Consider the following 22,790-nt stretch of genomic DNA (forward strand, 5'->3'; position numbering starts at 1 on the left):
AGGGGGGGGGTGGAGGGGTGAGGGTAGCGGTGGCATGGGTCTCTCAGCTAGAAAAATGGAAGCCTTTACCCCTGATTGCTGCTCCAGTGATGAACTCAGAAGATACTCTCCCCCGAGGGGGCGTGTGTGGGGTTGATGACCTCCTGGGAAACTCCGCCCAGAGCCCAAGAGAGGCAGGAATCCACTCACCTGTGGATTTTTTTTTCCCAGGCCTCTGTTCCTGAGCTGTCTCCTCCAAAGGCACCTCATCTCAGTTCCTGGTCTCAGTAATGATGGGTTGGATCCTGAAGAAGGCAGCTGGGCGGGGGCAGCTGGGCGGGGGGCGGGGGCGGGGGGCGGGGGCAGGGGAGAACTGGGGCCAAGGACAATCCCCAGCATCATGCGGGTCTGCAGCAGACCCCTACCTCCTCTCCCCACCCCCGCCCCCGGAGCCCCATCCAAAGCTCCCCAGGCCCCTTCCCAAGGAAGGGGTGGTTTTGTTTTTTTTTTTTACTCAGGAAACAAAACACTATGCCTTCTTGCGTATCTCCTCCCCCGTCATTCTTCCAACCTGGCATTCTGTAGAATTTGAGGTGGGGTAAAGTGACCCGCCTGAGGTGACACTGTCATCTCCTGGAGCAGAGACCTGCCCCAAGCTGGGCCCTAGACCTAGGTTCAGTTTCTGTTCCTGACAGGAGGGGCTGCGTGGATTGAGCCACTCTCCAGCCACTCCCCCCCCATCCCCCCCCCCCACACCATTCCCTGCATCCAGCCCAGACCCCCAATCAGCACTGGTGACAATCAGCAGCTGGTGACTTGGCTGCCTGTCCCTGTAAGACCCCCAATACCAGGTTGCCTACCAGTCTTGAGGACACCATGGTGGTGACCAGAGCAATTTCTCTCAGATAGCCCCACACAGAACACAGCGCCTCCCACTCTAGACACGGGGGGGGGGGGGGGGGGTGGAGGCTCCCTGGCTACACATGTTTGCACTACAACATATTGTCCCACCAGGCATCCTGGTTCCTCCCCAGCTGAGCTGGCCTGAGTCATCCATCTACCCATTCAACCTGGATATGGAGGGCCTTCTGGCTGCTAGGCCAAGTATGAGCGACCTGTGCATGGCTGTGTTCATGAACATATATGTGCACACACCATCACAGAGAAGGTGCCAGTGCCCACTTTGTGGGCATAGACACCTAGACACGGGCAGCTTGAGGGGCCCATGTTATGTCATAGACTACTTAGGACGAAGCTGGGATTTGAAAGTGGTCACTAACCCAGACCCTGGTGCCTGACAGGGCAGGCACCCATAGCTGTTTCTTTCGTGGCCAGCTGGCTGTGAGAGGCTGGGCCTGGCGTCTCAGACAACTCTTTGTGGCTCTGTGGGGATTAGGAAGGATGCTCTGAGGAGGCGCGAAAGATGCTGGTCCCTGGTCTCTCTCTGCTCCCCTAATGTTCCACATGAGGGGACATGGGCCTGAGCTGTCAGCTTCCATTTCTGGGATGCACGCGCATGATGCCAGGTCCCCAGCAATGACTGTGGGAAATGGGAGCGCCCGAAGAATCAGGCTTTCTGATCTGGGTTCAGCACTGTCAAGAGCAATGACCACCCCTCCCCCAACCACCTCCCAGCCAGCTCCCCAGAGGCAGCTGGAAAATGCCGCCAACAGGAGCCTCTTTCACCTGCCACATTGTATGTTCGCCCTTGGGTCCCTCCTCCCTCTGTTGCTGCCTCTCTTCTCCAGCTGGTCGCTTCCCCATATCCTCACTTGACAAGAAGAAAGGCGGCCTTTACTAAATGAGGGGAGAATTCTGATTGCTTCCCCAAACTTCCTCTGGTGCCATCTTTAGCCGCACCTCACCTCACCTCATCCCTGACACTTGCTCAGAAGACCCCTCCTACTTTCAGGCCAGTATCTTCCTGGGTCCTTACACACCATGGGCTGTGGCCATCACTGTTCCCACTGTTTCTTGTCTAAGATGGCAAGACCTCTCCCCAGTCTACTCACACTCTCACCAACGCCTACACCTGGCTAGGCCTGCTGTATGTGAACTGAATGCAAAATGAACGAATATATAAATATACATATGAATGAATGAATGAATGAATGCTTCCAGAGTGTCCTGGGCATCAACACTGGTGGCTGATCCTATTCAGCAGAGACAATGCCGGCCACACACAGAATTCCTTATCACAGAGGAAGAGCCATCCATATCCAGGCCCTTGCACCCTGCACAGCATCCTCACTGCAGAATGTGGAGAGAACCAGTGCCTGCCTGGCCCCGCCCAGGATCCAGCTTCACCCATCTTGCCCTACAAGGACAGCTTGAGCACCTCCACCCCTTGAGAGCAGCGGGCACCGCTGCTTACCTTCCGCAGAGCCGCACCTGCAATGCACCAGTGTCTCGTGAGGAGCCTGAGCTTCATTCCACAGAATCATTCCACAGAAGCCCAGGCAGCGAGAGAACGCGCCTGCGACAGCCTCTGCGAGATGCTGCTGCATAATCAGCAGAGAAAGAGGGGAAAAAATGCCAGAAATAGCAGCTTTGTAAGCCCTCCCGATGACTCTTGGTCCTCTATTGGCTGGAGGCCCGGCACCCCTGCCCCCCCCGCCCCCCCCCCACGCGCCCTGATCCCCGTTTCGACAAGGTGAAATGGAAAAACCTGTTATTTAACCTCTTTGATCCAAATTCATCTTCTATGCCAATTTGGGCCCACGTGTCTGGAGCACCACACCAGGTCTTGGGGAGCAGAAAAGGAGGCAACCCCCCCCCCCCATACGCAGCCCTGCTCTCCGTCACCCCTGGCTCCAGAGGCGTGCTGCCTTGGAGAAGCTGCTATACCAGAGGGCCTCTCAGAAGGCAAATTGGCAGCACCTGTCAAGGTACAAAATCTGCACGCCTTTAATTCAGCAATTAGACTCCTGAGCATCCATGCTGTGGCAATACCTGCATCCCACACACAGGCTTGCCAGAGGATGTTGCTTATTACACATACCTGAGGCTGGATGAACGCCTGAATCCAGAACTGACTGCATACATGAGACATATACATTTTATGGGCCGGGGTGAATGGGGCTCATCTGCAGGTGCCAGTTTGGAACTGGTTGGGAGAGGAAGTCAAAGGGCACTGTTTCGTTTTTATGAAAATATGATCTCTCTCTCTCTCTCTCTCTCTCTCTCTCTCTCTCTCTCTCTCTCTGTGTGTGTGTGTGTGTGTGTGTGTGTGTGTGTGTGTGTATATTCATGCACATGCATGTGTGTGCATGTCCATACTTGTTTATGTGTATGGCATGAGTGTGTGTGTGTGTGTGTGTGTGTGTGTGTGTGTGTGTGTGTGTGTGCATACATAAATTGGGGTGGATGCACATGCACTTGTATTTACATGGCCAAGGGCACCAGGCTGTTAGCTGTGGTCATCCAAAGAGCAGAAGGAGGAGGGGACTCGGCTACTGCTGCTATCTTTTTTGTTTTTCTTTTGCACAAGCAAGCGTTACCTATGTAACTTAAAATACAAACAGGGAAGCCTCCCTCGGTTAATCATCCTTGCTGACATTAGGTCAAAGGGCTTAGCGCTGAACACATGGCGGCGCTGGGGGAGCTGCAGCCCGCATGGAGCCAAGGAGCTGCCCTGCACCTGCAGGCACCCTGCCCCCCCCCCCCCGGCATTTTTGTTTTAGATATTTAGTTTTCAGATTACTCCTAGGCTAGATGGTTATGGTGCAAAACAGAGACACAGAGAGAGATGACTCAGCTTCCTGTGGAGGGGCTGTGGCCTGCTGGGAAGATATTTCCATTTCTGCCTTCCTCTCTAGAGCCCTAGAGACAGCTGGGGGGAGGGGGGGCAGAGGTGAGGTCATTCCCAGAGTGAGGGGCAGGGACTACAGCCAGGCTCTGGGTTCAGTTCACCTGGGTTCGAGTTCTGACCCAACACCTCCTGAATGAGATGCTTCTCTGAGCCTTCATTCATGAATGTGAAGGGACAGCTTTTCCCTGAGCTTAGCATGCAAAGCAGGTGTGTTACCTAGTCTGGTCTGGTGCCTGGCACAAAATAAGTGGCTCATAAATGTCACTGTTAAGCATGACAGTCCCCATACGAGGCTCTCCCTGCACAGCACAAGTCTGTCTTACAGGTGTGAAGACTCAGGAGCAAAGCCAACTTGAATTTCTGTCTTCTCTTTCAGGAGGACCAGCACACAGTCAGCACACAGTGATTTCTCATGGCCCAATATGACCAGTCATGAGTGCACACACGGGCTCTGTGCTGTCTTCATTTACAAAACTGGTCACACAAATGAGCGACAGTCCGCAAAAACTTTAGGAAAGGCACTGGGGAAGACAGCTCAGTCAGTAACAATGTTTGCTTTGCAAACATGAGGACCTGAGTTAGACCAGAGTCCCCAGGACAAACACACACACACATGTACACATACAAATGCACACACATACATACACACACAAATGCACACAGAGACACACACACAAATGCACACACATGCACACATACACACACACACACACACACACACACACACACACACGAGAGAGAGAGAGAGAGACAGAGAGAGAGACAGAGAGAGAGAGAGAGCGCTTCAGAAAATCCCATAAAGAACTAAGGAGCCTTCAGCCACGTCACAGGGCTCTTCTCCCACCCCCCCACCCCCTCACCCCCCACCCCCCCCACCCCCACCCCGAGCAAGAATCCATAGTGCCTGCCGCCCTCCCTGCATCAGTCCCACAGAGAGACTCAGGAAAACACCAAGACTGAGGAAACAGAGGAAGGAGAACCGGCAATTTGTGCAGGAAACTATGGCAGCCCATAAGCATCAACACCAGAACTAATTGAAAAGGAAAACACCAGAGGAGGTGTCCCAGGGTACCTCAGGCTGCCCAAACCTGTCCCCGCCCCTGTCCCTTGACTCATGAAGCCCCTGCTGACAACCTCAATAGTAACGGCCTCATTTAAAACCCCATGATTATCAGGGTTGATTTCCATGGAACCTTCCCTTCACAGCCTCGAGAACCTCCCAGGAGGGGTAATTGCCAAGTTCAATTTTAGCTCTGTCACACCCAACTGTCGGTGCTAAGGCGGCTGCTACGTCGCCAGGTAAGCTGGTAATGAAGTCAGCTCCGGGCGTCTAATTTCACAATATTGTGATGGCTCTGTCAGCACCCGTAAGAGCTGAGAAGCTGGGAGCTTCCAGTGACGGGCTGCATGTGGGGAAATGGCTGAAGCCGCTCTGTGCTTTGGGGCTCTGACTCGAGTCCAGGCCTGCAGGGCTACTGTGGCTGCTGGGTCCTGGATGCCTCTTCCCACAAAGCCTATGGCACAGGTGCATCACACAGTGCAGGTACCCTCTGATCATCACCCTGTGTTGGCCACCTTGTCCCTGTCCTGTCTCTGGCCTTCCTCAAGCTGGTGTGCATCCTCAGAAGATCCTTTTCATGCGCCATGCCAATCAGTTCTCCAGTAAAGGAAATACTGAAAAAGGAACTCGATACCCACTATTCCCTCCCCGTTGAAAGCATTGATGAGCTCCACTGTCCTCAGGGCCAGAGCCTAGCGTGGCTCCGGACGGAGCCCTAAGCACACTCAGGCCCACCGCCTCGCAGCTCAGCCAGACCTTCAGCTCTCTGCAGGCCTGGCTTGTACTGCCCAGGTAAGCAGGTTCTCCAGCTTTCTTTCCTATTAGTTCCACTGAGCCTTTGCACGGATGAAAAGCTCTGCAGATAGATCTGAGCAAAACCCGTCAGTGGAGGGGCTTGGGAAACAGTGCAGTCAGTGAGATGTTAAGCATCCTCGAGCACGTACCCCTGAGTTCAAACCCAAGCACCCGCATGAAGAGCTAGGCACGCGGTAGGGCACACTCACCCGTAATCTCGGCACTAGGGATGCGGACACTGGCAGATCTCTGGAGCACATGAGGATCAAACCAAGGCCACAGCACTTCCCCTGAAAGTGCCCCCCATCAGTGCCATCTCCCTCTCAGTCTGGGCATTTCAACCTTCCACACCCACCTCAGTGCTCTGGTCGGTCCTCCAGCAACCTGCAGGTCAATGGTTCTCAACCCGTGGGTTGCGATCCCTTTGGGGGCCCAGCGTCAGATATTTACTATTCATAACAGTGGCAGATTTTTTCAGTTATGAAGCAGCAACGGAATAATTTTGTGGTTGGGGGTCTCCACCACATGAGGAACTGTCTTGAAGGGCCACAGCGTTAGGAAGGCTGAGAACCGCTGCTCTGGACCCCAGCAATGCAGAAGCTCTGCCTACCGCCCTTACCTCCTGCATCAGAATCTGCAATTTAATGTGCTGCCCACCACCACTGTGAACAGACATGAGCATTAGCCAATACCATGCTGTGGGGTACGCATGGTTTCTTTTCCTCTGTGTGGGTGCAAATCCCAGCACCACCCAGACGAAGGTTTCTCATCCTTCAACCCACCTTTCTTGCTCCCCAGAATTCTGCTTCTTTTCAACCATAGAGGGACTAGCTCAGCTAGTTCTGGTGTCTTTTAAAATGCAATGCATAACACCCCCCTTCCTCTTTCCTTGAGGCACAACCAAACCTTCTGGACAGGCTCACCGAGGCCCCGTTTGGGGACGCTGAGCACCCTGGCCCTCAGGAAGCCCACAATACACCACTATTCTTGCATTAGTCAATCAAAGCCTTTGCTTCCTTTTTTTTTTTTTTTTCCAGAAACCAGGCCCACAGGAATCTCTGCTCCAAAGGAAGAGGTCCTCAGCTGGGCCAGAGATGGAAGTAGGAGCAGGGAGGGGAGAAAGTAACCCTTCTTTGGAGACCCTGCTGCAACCCACCAGAGGTTGATTCCCCTCCAAGGGGTACCCATGACCTTTGCAGAACTAAATGCAATACCAGAATCCTATGTGCAGAGCAGACCCCAGGGCCAGCCTGGAGGTTGCCGTAATCCAGCCTCATGTTTGGACAGGAGCCACCCTGCAAAGCTCCGTCAACTCTGCCTGTCGCCTGAGGAGGGAAGCACTCACCTTTGCTAATCACCCTAATTCATTTTTTATTACCGACTTTCCCTTCTTCTATTTGCCCTCTGATTGAGGATATTACCCCAGGCGTTTAAAAAACAACAGATCAGACCACAATGGCAAACACAGCTCTTCGCTGAAATCTGCATTGATGGGCGTATAATTCCATATCACAAAGACCTCGGGGTCTGCATGTTAGGCAGACTGGGCAGGAGGTATCTGCACAATTGAAGGTTTGTCGGAAGATAATGAGCTGTGTGCAGAGGGCACGATAAAACGGGCACCTCCTCCTGCGGCTGGTGAATACAGTCAACCCTTTTTGGAAATAGCACGCCAGGCGCTGGGGAGACGGCTCAGTGGGTATAAATGTTTGCTGAACAAGCCTGAAAGGCCTGAGTTTGAATTCTCAGAACCCATGGAAAGCTGGGCACAGTCGTGGGCGTATGCAACCCCTGCATTCCTAAGGTGTGAGACAGGAGACTGCCCAGAAGCTTGCGGGCCAGCAGTGGCAAACAACAAAGAGACCCTAGCAAACGTAGTGGAGGGTGAGGCCTGACAATCTACATTCCCACATACATGCATGCACACAGAGAAAGAACATGCTAACAAAATCAGGAGCCATAAATATGCCACATGCTCCTCCTCCTCTTCTTCTTTCTTCTTCTTCTTCTTCTTCTTCTTCTTCTTCTTCTTCTTCTTCTTCTTCTTCTTTCTCCTTCTCCTCCTCCTCTTTCTTCCTCTTCTTCTTTTAAGACACAGTCTTGTGTAGCTCAGGCTGGCATCGAACTCACTGTTTAGCCGAGGATGACCATGAACCTCTAATCCTTCTGCTTCCACATTCCATGTGGTTTATATGGTGCTGGGGATGGACCCTCAGGCCTTGTGTATGCTAGACACTCTAATGCACTGACACAGCCCTGCCAGAGTCCTCCACGAAGCTGTTCTCCCAGAGCAGGGTCCACTGACACAGGGCAAGATAAACGGCATGCTGTTCCCAAAACAAAACAAAACAACAACAACAACAACAACAACAACAACAACAACAACAAAATAAAGACTGGGGCACCTCTGACAGACCAGGATGGTGTAGCACCACCAATAGCAGTGAATACTGAGAAGACAAAGGGCCAACATGAACAGTGTTCTGGAATCTTCAGTGGGCTAGGAACAGTTGACCTCCCTGAGCTTTTGGGTAGGAAATACCATGTTCGTGATTTAAGGCTTAATAAAGAGACGGGGAACAATCTTTTCAGGACAGAGAACACCCACACGTCTTGCTTGCTTAACAGAAGCGTTTTCACACAAGAGACAAATTCCCTTATCTCCGAAGGCCAGGCTGCCTGTGCCCCAGATCCTCCAGTCCAAGCAACTGGGAGTGACGTGTTCCTCCCTGGCAAAGCCAAGGTCGCCTTAGCAGGGAGATAAGGCCGGGTCTTCTGGCCCTTGCCTTGGAGGTCAAGCATGACTTCAAAGCCAGAGGCTGAGAATTTCCACCTTCAGCCCATCAGACTGGCATGCCCACTCTCCTCCCTGGCCCAGCTGGAGATGTCCCTGTGGGAGGCTACCAGGGGATCTCTACTTGTCAACACTTGTGAGTCCCAGGCACAGCTTCTGGCAAGGAGGTAAGGAAGGCCGAGAGAATGGGAGTGACCCAACTCTGGAACAGCCCAGGTGCATTATGGGCGCATTCCTAGAAAACAATGGTCCCCCTCCCTCCTTTTGTCCTTCCAAAATTTATCATTGAGTACTTCCACAGATATATTATGCGCCGCCACCACCACCCCCCACCCCACCAAAAAAAAAATATGCTAGAGCTGAGACCAAAGGGAGAAAACAGTGCCAGCCTCTGTGTGTGGATGCACGTGGGAACATTCCAGGCAAGGAAAGCAGACACTCTGTTGTGAGAACAGCCAGGCAGGCATCAGGGATAGGACGGAGACACTCAAGCTGACTGATCACCATGTCCCTCCCCAGAACACAGCCTGGAGCCACCGGGGACTTACTGCCAAGTAGCCAGGAGGTCTGAAAAAGCAGGCAGTGGCAAGACCCCATAAGTACTGACAGGCCAAAGGAGGGCAGCGAGGCGAGGTTTTAAACAGAGATCCAGTTTAGGGTCATGTGGCTGTGAGTCATAACTCACTGCTTCACACAGAATAGATGGATCCGATAACTGCTGCAGAAAGATCTCCACAAAGGCTCCACTGCCCTCCCAGCACTTGACATTCAGTCACTAGACAGAAAAAAAAATGTCTCTAAACTGCTTTGAGAGCTTAAGTTCCTGGCCTGGGATGCAAGAGGCAGCTGCCTTTCAGAAGAGCAGGAAACAGCGTGGCAACAGGGAGACAGGGTAGAACACCAAGCAAGGCATGCCTGTCACTAGAGAGAAAACTGTCTTGGGGACACCTGGACCCAGACCCACATATATGGTGGTGGCTTCTCGTTTACATCAAGGCAGGCACCCATGCAAGAGTGAGGAGGCATGTTCATAATGCCATCACTGGGAGCAGGGGAGACAGAGATGATCCCTGAGCCTTTTTGACCAGCTAATCTACACCCAAGGTTCAGTGAGAGACCCTGTCTCAAAAGATAAAGTGGAGAACAATTGAGGAAGACACTCAATGTCGCTCTCTTACACTCACCTGTCTGTGAACTCACACACACACACACATGTGCACACACACACACACACACAGATACATTTGAGGACTCAGCCACCCACCTCCCGCTACACTGACTGCAAAACCCACTGGAGGCAAGATGCTACTGGCACATTCTCAGTCAACATGCTCTGTGGTAAAATATTACTCTGACTGATAGCTTTCACCTGGGCAGGGAGACACTGTCTACCAATGATGACTATCTGATGAAGTAGCCATCCTTTGGGATTTTCCACGCACTATGTCATTTGTACTACAATGTCCCTTGTGGGGACCCTGGCAGCTAAGGAGACATGTGGCTTGCTGTGGAGAACCTGCTTTGAGGAGAAGGTGGCTCCCAAACCACCTGCCATGATGCACTTGTTCTTTTGTACTGCCTGGACTAAAACACAGAGTGGGGGACAGCACAGAGAAGAGATTTTGGTCCTGTTATCTCTGACAGCCTGCCGAGGCAGACAGCTGCGAGAGCGCCTCCCGTGGCGAAAGCGGGCTGCGGTTCCCATTCCAAATGCTCCCAGGACACTGTCGCCTGAGTTAATGTCATGAGTTAACTCCAAGAGGCTACCTGAGGGAACCACAGTGAAAAAGCAGGCTTCTCATGTGTCATCTCCATTGAAGATGGAAACTCCTCAGTGGAGGTGATACCTGCTGCTTTCCCAAGGGCCACGTGACCTGAGGAGCCCCCAAGTAGCAGGAAGGAGCTGGAAAACAACTGATCTGGTCTCCCAGAGATCTCAGCACCAACATGAGGGGAGAATGTGGTGTCAGGAAAGTGGGGTTCAGAGAGGCTGACAAACAGGCTCAGGGTCACCCAGCATCGAAGCACCAAGATGTGAGCCCAGGCACTTCGTCAGATGCTCAGTCACATGTGGTCCACTGCGTGGCTTCGCATTAAAAGTTAACTCACCTCTCAGAGGGGAGAAGAGAACAGAGGGTGCTTGGGGGCTCTTGAAATCACCCATGGAGCCGTCAGCAAAGGTTTGCAGAATAAACAAACGAGCCCTGAAGTTCAGGGTCTACTTTCTTCTCCAGAAAGCCCAGGTCCAGCGGAAACACAGCCCAGTGCAACAATAAGATTTATGCATGAGATTGACCTAGGGTTAACTACGGAATCAGAATCATTTCCAACAAGTTTCTGAATCATTCTGAAAATGAGGCCCAACGTCGAGATAAGCACGCTCTAATTAGCAGTAAGGTGGAGGCGACCTATTGGCATATGAGGCCTGAAGTTGAGACCTAAGACGGGAGGCCCCAGAAGAGAAAGTTCTACAACAGGAAAAGCAAAAGGCAAGCACACAAGCCCCTGCACTTGCACGCACACACGCACGCATGCACATACACACACACACACACACACACACACGGACATGAACCCATCCATGTGCACACACCTCTCAGGAGGCAGCTTCAGGTAGAGGCCACCCACGGAGACTAGGACAAACCCCAGTTCCTCTGCCACCTGTGTCACTCTAGCCATTTGAGCCAGTCCCCACCTACAAATGGTAAAGGGGCATCTGTGTTTATTTCTATCCGACTTTCCCCCCACAAAAATACCACAAACTTTCAAACAAAACTCACTAAGCAGGGACTAGGTGCTTCAGGCAACTACTGAACATATGTACATACTTTGACATTTTCCCCTTGCTTCTGAACCCCCAAGAGAATGACAAAATCCAAAAACAAAACAAAAACAAACAAACAAACAAAAACACCTACCTACTCTATCTACCTTAATCTACAGGTAGAGATAAATATATACATATATATACCTTCATAATGTATATATACACATATGTTCATAATTCAGATACAGATCTCTATATGGGAGAATGCTACCAGTCCATATGAGCCTAGAGGGCAATGGGATGGAGACAGCAACCATAACACACTGAGATCCCGCTGGAAATAAAGAAACCAAGGGAAAGACTGACAACATAGCCTGGGAGCACTAAGGAACATGCATTCCAACCCACAGGCCCTTGAAGAGCTATCCTAACCAAACCCTGTAAAGTCCCAATCGAGACAACAGAGGCTGGGAACAGGCCAAACGAAGAGATCCACAACCAGCCCAGAGCCTTTGACCACTGGCTTGGCCCCAACCTACATAATAAAGACAGCAATGCCGAATATTTTAGCCGTGAAGCTCAGATGAAAATAACATCCATGGTAGAAGTGACCGCAGATGTAAACAACAGACATAGTGGAAGTCACTGCTGGTCTAGAACACCATTTTCCTACCCCAGCACAGCAGGCGTGTTGAGCCCAATCACACGCTGTGTTGGAGATTTTCCTGTGCATTGTAAGACTCCAGTAGCGTGTCTGGCCCCCACCTGCTAGATGCCAGAAGCACCCCCTTCCCAAAAACTATAGCAGCCAGGAATATTCTAAAAGTGTGTCCTTGTGGAAAAGCACTGGCCTGAGAACTCAGAGATACCACAAAGGGCTGGCAGGATCCTGGGGCTGTAGTTTCAGCCCCGTGTGTTCCTGTCTGCAAATCCCGTGTCTGCACGGTTGGCAGTCACTGTATTTACACAGACCCAAACCCACAGGGTGATTTATCACCTTGGCTTGGGAGAAGCAATAAAAACATATGGTCGGTAATTATTAACTTAATGAGTCATGGTAAATGGTAATTTTATATCTTAGTGAGACGATGTTGTGTAGCACAGGGTGATAAATTTTGATCAATTACCTTGATGCTTAAAACGTGCTGCGGTGTGATTGGGATTTCTGATGCCTTGTAGAGTGAGCAGGAAGACTGTGGTTCTACAGGGCCTATTGCTGGGTTTCTCCAGTACACAGTGGGTTGTTATAGAGTGCCTACTGTGTGCCCAGTAACCCTGAGTGCTCAGTCACTCAATGGGAAACTTGTACTTGCCAGATGAAAGACCCCGTGGCTCTGCGACCTACTGACTCATACCATAGACCAAGAACCACACGCAGAATTGTCAGGGGCAGTGACAGTGCTTCGCCTTAGGGAAGATGTCACATAAATGGAAGAAGAGCTAAGTGGGGGCAAGCTTAGGGGTGGGGGTGGGGGTGCTCCAGGTAGAGGGAAAAGCACCTCAGGGACCTGGCAACCCGGGAACAAGGGTGCCCACAAAGCTATACCTCAGCCTGCTTGGTTTTGAGTGGAGGTGGGTTTGAGGAACAGAAGCTTCACGTTCCCAAATTGAGACCAGTCTCCGCGATGGTTTCTTGGTCTTCTGGTGGTGGGAAAGATCAGTGGCTTGTGTTTCGCTTCCTCCACATGCCAGGAGCAGTCGGCCTCTCAAACACTGGCTCAGTGGCTGGGGGGCACAAGGATCCAGGTCACTGGGCTCCCCGTCTCAGGTTCCTGAGTTCGGAAACCTGGGAAGCACCTGGAGGCTTGTATTGCTGGCAAGAGGGTGGCGCCCATCTTGCTGGTCAGGGAACTGCTATGAGGGGACCGGTCAGTTCTAAAAAGCATCTGTCTGCTCTGGACACGCGGACTTCTTGTAGGTCTCGGGTACAGAGCCCCGACCTGGACAGTCAGTCAGGCAGCCTCCTGAAAGTTCCTGATAGGTCCTGGGGAGTTTCCTGCACCTTGGGTTTACTCAGGTTTCATGAAAACATAATCAGAACTGGAGTCACTGAGGGGAGATTTGTGCTGAGGGAAGACTCGGGTGTAGGGTACACCCAGAAGGAAAGGGACAGGTGCTTGGGCAGAGGAAGAAGTGGGTCATAGACATGAACGGTGAAGGCCACTCGGCACCCTGGAGCTACAACTATCCCAGGTAAGGAGGAGTTTGCCAAGCCCTCACCCCTGCACGCCATCTGCTGTAGGCAGTGGCGCTGGGTGAGCACGGCCCTTCTAGGGTATAACGCTGGTGGGCCAACGTAGGAAGCCAGACTTGACATGTTGCGGGGTACACTAACATTCGTTTCATCTTGTAGTTGAACACCTCACATCACAGCCCTTGTGCAGCCAAGAAAACAGGCCTTGGAAGGCTAAATTGTGTGCCCAAGGTCATCAGGCCAAGCCAATGAGTGTTCCAAACACACACACACACACACACTCTCTCTCTCTCTCTCTCTCTCTCTCTCTCTCTCTCTCTCTCTCTCTCTCTCTCTCTCTCTCTCTCTACCTCCTAGAGAAGGAATCAATGTTGTTATGAAAGCCAGGCCCCCACCCCCTGGAGGGTTCAAGAGCTGATTGCTAACAGTTGCACTCTGGTGCACTGTTCTGAGCACATGGAGATGAAAGTGTGTCTTTCTGTACTGGATACGGTGATCGCCATTGCTGATGTGCCACTTGACAGAGGAAAGAACCAGACTACTAACTTACCTGTGCTGCTGGTGGTGGGGGCATCACGTAATCCTGGGTCTGCTGCAACCCACAGCTGACCCACACTGAATGCCCATCCGGGGACTCTAAGAAACCAAGGGAGTGTAAGAGATGGCCCAAAGAGATGACAGCAGCCACATTGCAGAGGATTTGTGGGAACCTGTGTATTATGCTCAGGGGCTCCATTGCTGTTAGCTGCCCTACCTACTAGGCACTGCCCTCTAGGCTGGCTCATGGGACAGTGCTGGACCCCATCACTCAAAGACTCTCGGTCTTGGCCCTGCCCTAGACTCCAGGGACCTACCACGGTCTTCAGGTCTTGAGGCTGAGTCCCTCTAGGACAAGGGACAGCTGGGCAGCCCTGTGTTCATTTCTTCATTCACTCATGCCCAGAGCACCTATCTGCCAGGCCCACTCTGGAACACGAGGCCTCCCCTACCCCAGGGACAACATCTCAAGACCCTTCTAAAAGGTTCAGTGGGAGCTCTTCACTGCAGCTGAGATGCTGGTCTCCAGGCTCCTCAGAGGTTCTCAGGAGAAGGATGTTTTAACAGCGGCAAGCTCTGCCTCTCCCTGTGCTTCTGGTTTGGAATGGAATCCATCATTTGTTTCCACACCCGCCCCTGCTGCCATTAGTGTCTTTGCCATGAGGTGAGGCGGCCAAGAGGCAGCATTTAGAAAGCCTGTACTGTGTTCTCTGGACTTTCGGCCTCCAAGACTGTATGTAGGCTAAACTGACCTCTCTCTATCGGCTTTTAAAAATCTTTTATCTTCCAGTTTGTTTGCTTGTTTATTATTCAGACAGAGTTTCCTTATGTAGCTGAGGCTGGCCTGAAACCCCTAACAACCTTTTATATACAGTTAGCCTGCCTCAGGCATTTTGTTATAGCAATGAAAGGCAGACTAATACACTCCTCAAAAGGCATCATCACCTGCCCTGCCCCACGCCCAGTGGAGGATTCTTCCATGCATAATTATAAAAGACATCTCAGCCTTTCATCTCACCATATCTCACACCCTTCGGTCCTGAAGGGATGATGGTCACTGATTTGATTCCCCTTTGTACACAGTGGAGCAGAAACCCAGAGAAAGCTAGTGACATGTTCAAAGTCACCCAGGAGACTGAAGTGATCAGTGGCAGGTCTGGACTGCTGCTCTTGACATACAGAGAGGACCATCTGACCAGGCAGGATGCAGGACTAAATGGGAAATGTGTTGGTTTGAATAGGAACGGCCCCAGAGACTCGTGTTTGAATGCTTGGCTCAGGGAGTGGCACCGTTAGGAGGTGTGGCCTTGTTGGAGTGGGTGTGGCCTGTTGGAGGAAGTGTGTCACTGTGAGGGCGGGGCTTTGAGGTCTCCTATGCGCAAGCTAAGCTCAGTGTGGCTCACAGTCCCCTTCTGCTGCCCGTGGCTCAAGACATAGAGCTCTCAGCTCCTTCTCCAGCACCTGTGTGCCTGTGTGCTGTCATGCTCCGCGCCATGATGATAATGGACTAAACCTCTGAACTGTAAGCCAGCTCCAATTCAATGTTTTCCTTTATAAGAGTTGCGGTGGTCATGGCATCTCTTGACAGCAAAAGAAACTCTAAGGCAGGCAGGAAGTAAAGAGCTTCCCAGGAGAGATTTTGGTCTCCTGGCCGAGCCCCATAATTCCAGCCAACCCAGCATAAGACTCATCACTGTCCTCTGCCCCCCAGAAGAAGGGAGCCATGCAAATCTCACCCGCCACTGATGCTGTATAGGCCTCAGACACCCCACGTCCAGGATAGGAAGTAACGGCCACCTCTACCTCTTGGATTCTGCTAAAGGGAACCTCCAGTCATTCAGTAACTATGAGTCCCCAGTCCCCACCCTTTCAGGACGCTGCGCCCAGAGCCGTGTGCGTGGAGAGCAAACAATTCACCCACTACCACTTACTTGCTGAGCCATTATGAGAAGGCAGTGTGCCAGGTGCTGGGTATGGTTCCTGCTTGCCAGGAGCCCACACAGAGCTGTGTACCAATAACCAAGCCGCCACTACACAAAACGTGGCCTGTACCACGTGACCAGATGCTACATGCTACATGGGGGCTCACTAGATGTGCAAATTCCTTGGGCTAACCCCCCCCACCCCCACCCCGCCCAAGGACCAAATGAATCGAAACCTCTGGGAGTGTGGCCCAAGAAACTGCTTTTTAAAGCTTACCAGATCAGAGGCTGCAGATTTATCTCCCTGGTTATGGCCTCTCGAGCCAGAGTTCACTTCCCAGCACTCACAGGCTCCCAACTGCCTGCAGCTCTAACCCTGAAAAACCCAACACCCTCTTCCGGACTCCACAGACATCTGTATAGATGTGTGCATACATGCAATAAGACATTCACATAAGTAAAAACAATAAAGCTTTGAAAACAATGTATCAAGTGACTCTTAGTATGTAGATAAAAAATTTTTTTTAATTTCAGAGCTCTGTCTTCAGCTCCCCCCTCCCCCCACTTTAAACTTGCAAAACAGCCTGGCGGGGGTGGGGGGTGGGGGGTGGGGAGGGAATGGCTCAGTGGATTAAAAAAAAAGTGCTTGCAGATGAGCATATAGACCCACGTTTGGGTACCCAGAACCCAGGGAAAGTCAGGCATGGAGAATCGCGTCTATAATCCAGTCGTGATGGGGTGGAGGCAGGTAGATTCTGGAAGACTGCTGGCCAGCCAGTCTAGCCAAATGTTGACTTCCTGGTCCAGTGAGAAACTGGTCTTAATATATATAAAGGAAGGCCCCTGTTGACTTTTACCTTCTGTTGCTATGGTAAATACCACAATCTGGGGCGGGGAGTGGGGCGTTATTTAGCTCACACATTACTTCACTGAGGGAAGCTAGGCCAAGAACCCGGAGCGAGGACTGAAGCCGACACCATGGAGGAATGCTGCTTACTGACTCTTCCAGTTGGCTCCCTCAGCTAGCTTTCCCAGACAGCTGTCCCAGACCCACCTGCCTAGAAATGGCACCACCCACAGTGGGCTGGGCCCTCCCAAGTCAGTCAGCAGTCAGGAAAATGTCCAGCAGACATGGCCACAGGCCCACCTCGTAGGATCAATTCCTCAACTGAGAGTCTTTCTTCTGGTGTCTAAGTTTGTATAACACTGAGGAAAACTAACCCTAGCTGTGACAACACCCAGTGTCAACCTCTGGCTTCCACACATGAGTGCACCTGAGCAAACACACACACACACATACACACACACACACACACACACACACACACACACACACACACAATTTCAAAGCAGCTCTAGGCCTTGGTTCATCTTAACCCTCTTCCCTGCTTCATATCCAGAGACCTATTAATCATGACGCTATATATTTTATCCATAGACAGACAAACAGACAGACAGACAGACAGACAGATGGATAGATAAGCTTAAGAGCAACAATTTGGGTTGGCTTTGTTCATAACCATAGCATCGGTTATCTAGCAAAGTTCTAAACAAAGCAGTGATCAATAAATATTTGTTGACTAAATAACAGATGATAGAACCTGCCCCATCCCAAACAGTACTAGTTACTGGGAGAGCCTAGAGAAAGAAAGTGGCACCCAGGTTGGCTTTTTGTTGTTTGTTTGTTTTTTGTTTTTTAAGTCCAGGTTTCTCTGTGTAGCCTTTACTGTCCTGGACTCGCTTAGTAGACCAGGCTGGCCTTGAATTCACAGAAATCCACCTGCCTCTGCCTCCCGAGCCAGGTTGGCTTTCTAGGGCATATCAAACCGAAGTAAAAGATGCTCAGAACAGAGAGATTAAATCTCTGGAATGGGTGGCTGATCTCACTACCGACTTCTCAATACCTGGTTTCCTGGTTTGTGGCAAGAACTATCCTAGGTTGTATCCCTCACTCCACCCCTGTATCCTGAATCTCAGAAGTAGGCAGTGTCCTCCAGAGGATACATGGTGAGAGCAGGGGTGGGGCTGGAGCACACGCATGGTGACTCACAACTGTCTGTAACTGGTTCCAGGAGGATCCGATGCCCTCTTCTGACCTCCATGGACACTGCATGCTCAAGCCTGCATATTCACACAAGCAGGCAAAATAGCCATGCACATAAAACACAAATAAATGAATCTTAAAGAAAATATTTTAAAGAAGATACTGAGGCACAGTGATACATCGTTTACTCTCCCCACAAGAAGTCTTTTAAGAGAACGTTCATGGCAGCTTTACTTACAACTTCCCCAGATGAGGCAAACCCAAATGACAACCAATAGGGTGAAGTAACCAGTAGGGCTGTGTTTACACAATGCGATGTCACTCGGTGACAAAGTGGAACAAAACACACACACACACACACACACACACACACACACATCCCAGATGAATCTGAAAGACAGACCGGACGAAAAGAGAAGCCATACTCAAAATGCCTATGTTGCATATGAAACTCTAAGGCTTAGAGTTAATAGAATCCTAAAGCAAACTGAAACGAACTGTGGGGGGATAGAAATCAGATAAGTTGCCATGAGGACAGAGGATGGGGTGCTGACTGGGAAGGGCACCAGAAGAGTTCTGGGGTAACCAATATTCTCTACCTAGGCTGGATTAGTGGGTACACGGAATTTATGTATATCTGCCAAAGCTCATTCACACTTCATCATATGAAAGTCATACTCAGCATCAACAAGGAGCTAGAGACAGCCTAGAGGCAGCTCCGTGGGGAAAGACACCTGTCGCCAAACCTAACAACCTAGCCCTGCTGGGTCACACAGCGGAAGGAGAGAGCCTCGGCTTATCCTCACTTCCACACACGTACTTGTTTAAAGGAGCTAGACACCGTTTCCTCTACCCACAAAGCCATCTAAGGAGCCACGAAGCCAGACCAACTGGCACCAGCCTGCCTTAGCTGAGTTGGGGGCTCCCAGGCTTGTAAAGTGCCTTCCAAAACCTGAATGGAAGGAATTCAATTCTCTGTGGATGGGACATAGGTCGCCCAGCCTCCAAAAGATGACAGAGACTCACAAGGAAACCAGACCCCTGCCTGCTGGAAATTCAGAAGTCTAGATTCAAACACGCTGTGCCTTTCACCTGCTCCAGAACCCATCAGGCGCTGCTCCGTGATTCACTCAGTCTTGCCTTCCTTGAAGCAAAGAGGAGGCGATAGTTCCTTTCATGGGGTCCCAGATCCTCAATGCCAGAAGCTAGGAGCCCCAGTGCTTACCAAGTTAAAAGTAACGTGTTTGCCTTATATCCAATAAGCGATTTTTTCCCTAATGTATGCTAACATTACTGTGATTAATAAATTGCGCAAGTATCTCGAAGCTAAAATGAAGCCACAGCGGGTTTTTTTTTTAAATCATTGTGTGTTCTCTCAAACAAAAACCACCAAAAGAACAGCTAGTGCTCATGACTTTGATTTTAAAAGGCTGGGAATCTCTATGTAGAAGATTGCTAAGGGGACAGTCACCAAGGGGACCGTCGCCAAGGGGACCGTCGCCAAGGGCCCTTCCAGGTCAACTGCCCCACGGTTGTTCGACATCCTTTGGGCAAATGCTTGAGAGACAAGCCTCTTGTCCTGGCTCCTGGAACAGAGCCCCCAGTGTGTGGGCTGTGTCCCGGCTCCGTAACCATTCTAACCCACCTCCCAACACGGGGCGCACACACCGCCCTAGTGCGGCTGTTACCACACCTTAAGTCTCAGATTACCCTCCACCTCTGATAGTGAGCCAGCCATTGTAAGAGAGCTTGAAGCCTGGACATTTTCTTTCATTCCACAACCATCGGTTTCTGGTGTCAGGGGGGGAAAAATGGAGCTCCTGGTCACATTGTACCTCAAGAACTACCACGCAAGGCCACAGCCCACTGGGGAATCTGCTAACAGGGACCTGGCTCCAAGCTGAGACAGCTGCCCCATCACCTCAGCCGCCTCAAGGCCTGAAAAGCAGGTTTCCTATCCAAGCACATGCTCACACCTTCCTTTCAAGCATTCCACTGGCTCGTCCCACCCTACTACCCTCAAAACTTCCCCAGCTGCGGGCCAGGGTCCTAGAACATAGACAGAAACCAAAATCTCCACCCTCCACATCGGGCGCCCCCGCCCCCCAAGCAGGTTGCCACCTGGGAGGTTCTGATGCTGAGTCAGAGGTTTCTAGAGCCTCCGAATAAAGCGCGCTGGGGTGGGGGTGGGGGTGGGGGTGGGGGCTCGACAGAGTCCTGCTTCCCAAAGGCGGCAGCGGGAGACGGTCTGGCCCCACCGCCCCACTCTGGTGGGGTTTGCAGATACATCACTTCCAAAAGATCTCTTGAGGCTCGTTCTTACTCCTGCCCTTCCCCCCAGCCTGGGTACCAGACTTTAAGGCACAAATCCTCAACCTCAGTCTCCACTACGGCCTCCAAACCAGAGGGTGAACCCAGTCTTGCCCATTTGGTATTTTAAACGTAACAAAGCCAAGGGCAAAAGATGGCCCGCTACCTCAGCCTTCAGCTCCTTGTGAAACTCCACTTGCTGTTTTTAATCTATTTTCCCACCATCACACTGGAAGCGGCTCCAGAACCCGCCTTCTCTCTAAGGCACCATCCCCCTCTCAGGCTTCCAACTTTGCGGATCAGCGCACAAAAGATAATCTGCTCTCCCCTCCAAGAGATGTGTGCCGCCCACCTCCGCCCCGGGACATCCCCCGCCTGTGCGGCCCGAGCCGCCCTAACCAGGGCGAACCGCAGAGGGCTCCCGGCGTCAGCCGCTCCCTTAGGGCCTGAGGACGCACTTGCAGAGGCCCAGCTTCGGAGGCCGAACGATCTGCCGGACGCTCGGCTCCCGCCGTATCCCGGCAGCATCCCCGTAGCCAAGGGCTGGGTGGACAGCCTGTGGGGAAGGGGACAGACCCCACAGGGTCAAGGATCTAGCCACCCGACGCGCACTCACCACGCAGCGCCGCGGAGCCCGCGCGTCTGCGCCCCGTCCGCCCGGAGACCCACGCGCGCTGTTCAATCCGGGCTCCGAGTGACGAAAAGCCGCGCTCGACTCCAGCCTGACCCCGATCGACGCACAGACCCGGGGACGCACCGACCGTATGGCGTCCGAACTAAGTTTCAAAGTTCCCTTCCCTGCGAGGGAAAAGGACTCGGACAGCGCGGCTGGGCTGACCGTGCCCGCTAGTCTCTAAGAGCAGCTGGGGTCCCACGCCTCTCGTCCCGGGATCCAAGCACAGCCTTCGGCGGTGGCCACGCTACGGGGCCCTGGCTGGAGTTGAGGACAGAAAGCCTAGAAAAACGGGGGCAAGAGGTGCCACCTCGCTGCAGCCCGAGCCTGAAGGGAAGCTAGCTCCCCGATCCAGGGAAAGGACAGTCCTTGATTGGACGCCACCAGCACAGAATCCGAGACGCCACGGGGGCAGTGACGACCAATTAGTAAACGGCCCAATTAATGCTCAGTATCGAGAAGTTAAAACCCCGACGCGCGAGAAAGGACCACCGAGGGGTGGGGGCGGGGAGTAAAGGGTGCAGGAGCCTGTGACTATCCCTGGGTATGGCCGGGTGTGATGTGACTAAGTGGCCATCAGGGCGATTTGTTGTTGAGGCTTCTCGTCCGGGGGATGGATCTGTGTGACCATGTGCACTTTGTCATTGTGAGTGTGAGCTGTGACTGTCGGAGCTACTTCTTTGTGTGACTGTTCCTGGTTGTCACTGGATGTGACAGCGAAGGGAACATGTGCAGCAGCGTTATGTGTGTGTGTGTGTGTGTGTGTGTGTGTGTGTGTGTGTGTGTAGGTGAGGTGACTTGTGTGTGATAGTGTAGCGGTGTATGTGGGCGAGCGGCTGCGTGTGGTTAAGGATAAATGACTGGCGGCATCATGACTTATGTGGGACGGTGAAGGCTGTGTGTGGTGCCGCCTGGCTGGGTGACAGAGTCGCTGCGCGTCGGCTTGTGAATGAATGCGAAGCGTGGGTGAGTGTCACTGTGTACACGTCGTGCGGGTGGCTGTCGGGCTGACTTCTGCCTGTTATCTACAACTCGGGGCGTGCGTGTGACCGCGAGGGTAACGGTGTGAGTGGCACGTGCCCGTCGGCGGGGCTGTTGTGTGCGCGTCCCCCGTGTACGACCCAGAGTGGCCGCGTCGGCCGCCGCGAGGTGACTCTTGCCCCCACGCTCCAGCCCGGGACACTCGGGCCCCCAGCCTACCTTGCTGCCTACCTTGCCGCAGTGGTAGTAGTCTAGGTGCGCCAGGCCGGCCGGCTCGGCCCCGGGCCGCGCACCTACCGCGGGCGCCGAGGGATACAGGCGGACGTCCATGGCGGGCGCGGCGGCGGCTCCCGCGGGCAGTGCCTGGGCAGGCGGCGGTGGGAGCGCTAAGCGAGCCGGTGTGAGAGCGCGGGGGGCGGGCCGGGGGCGGTGCCCGGAGGGGAGCTACGCCCTCCCGCCACGCCCTCCCCCTGCCCCGCCCGCGAGCGCTATTGTTCCGGCCTCGGGCGCCAAGGAGAGTAGGGGGCCCCCCAGTCCTCGTCTGGGTTAGGCGGACGCCCTGGTCCCCGCCCAGTCCTCCGGCCCTAGAGTTACTTGCCAGTCCAAGTGGACCTTTCCTGTCCCGCCTTTTGTCACCAAGATCTAGAGGAAAGAGAGAAACTCCTAGGCAACCCCTGTCCAGAAATGGGACAGTCCCCGCCCTGAATATTGGGGGTAGTGCCAATCCCCACCGGACATGTGGAGCAGTAGGAGCAGTAGGAGCAGTAGGAAATGGCTGAAGGTGGGTGCTGTCTTACCTGTCAGACTGGGCCCCTTAACTCACAGGGATCTCAAACCTCCGCCCCCCCAACACACACACACACACACACACACACACACACACACACACACACACACACACACACACACCTCAAGCTGACCTG

At 52.6% G+C, this 22,790-nt stretch overlaps 1 protein-coding gene across 6 annotated transcripts in view; it reads right to left on the reverse strand.

Moving 5' to 3' along the window:
- Positions 1 to 22,282, reverse strand: part of TOX2 (TOX high mobility group box family member 2) — a 124,531-nt gene extending 102,249 nt beyond the window's left edge. The window contains exon 1 of one of the 6 annotated variants that reach the window (XM_084777694.1): positions 22,099 to 22,282. In XM_084777694.1, coding sequence (XP_084633820.1) covers positions 22,099 to 22,197 — 99 coding nt within the window. In that variant the 5' untranslated portion in view covers positions 22,198 to 22,282. Of the gene's footprint in view, positions 1 to 2,370; positions 2,481 to 20,829; positions 21,354 to 22,086 lie in introns of those variants that run through there. The other 5 variants (XM_084777693.1, XM_084777691.1, XM_084777692.1 and 2 more) reach the window with 5 other exon arrangements.
- Positions 22,283 to 22,790: the final 508 nt, after the last annotated feature.

The sequence above is a fragment of the Acomys minous genome (assembly GCF_964271855.1).
Source record: "Acomys minous genome assembly, chromosome: 3".
Classification (NCBI taxonomy): Eukaryota; Metazoa; Chordata; class Mammalia; order Rodentia; family Muridae; genus Acomys; species Acomys minous.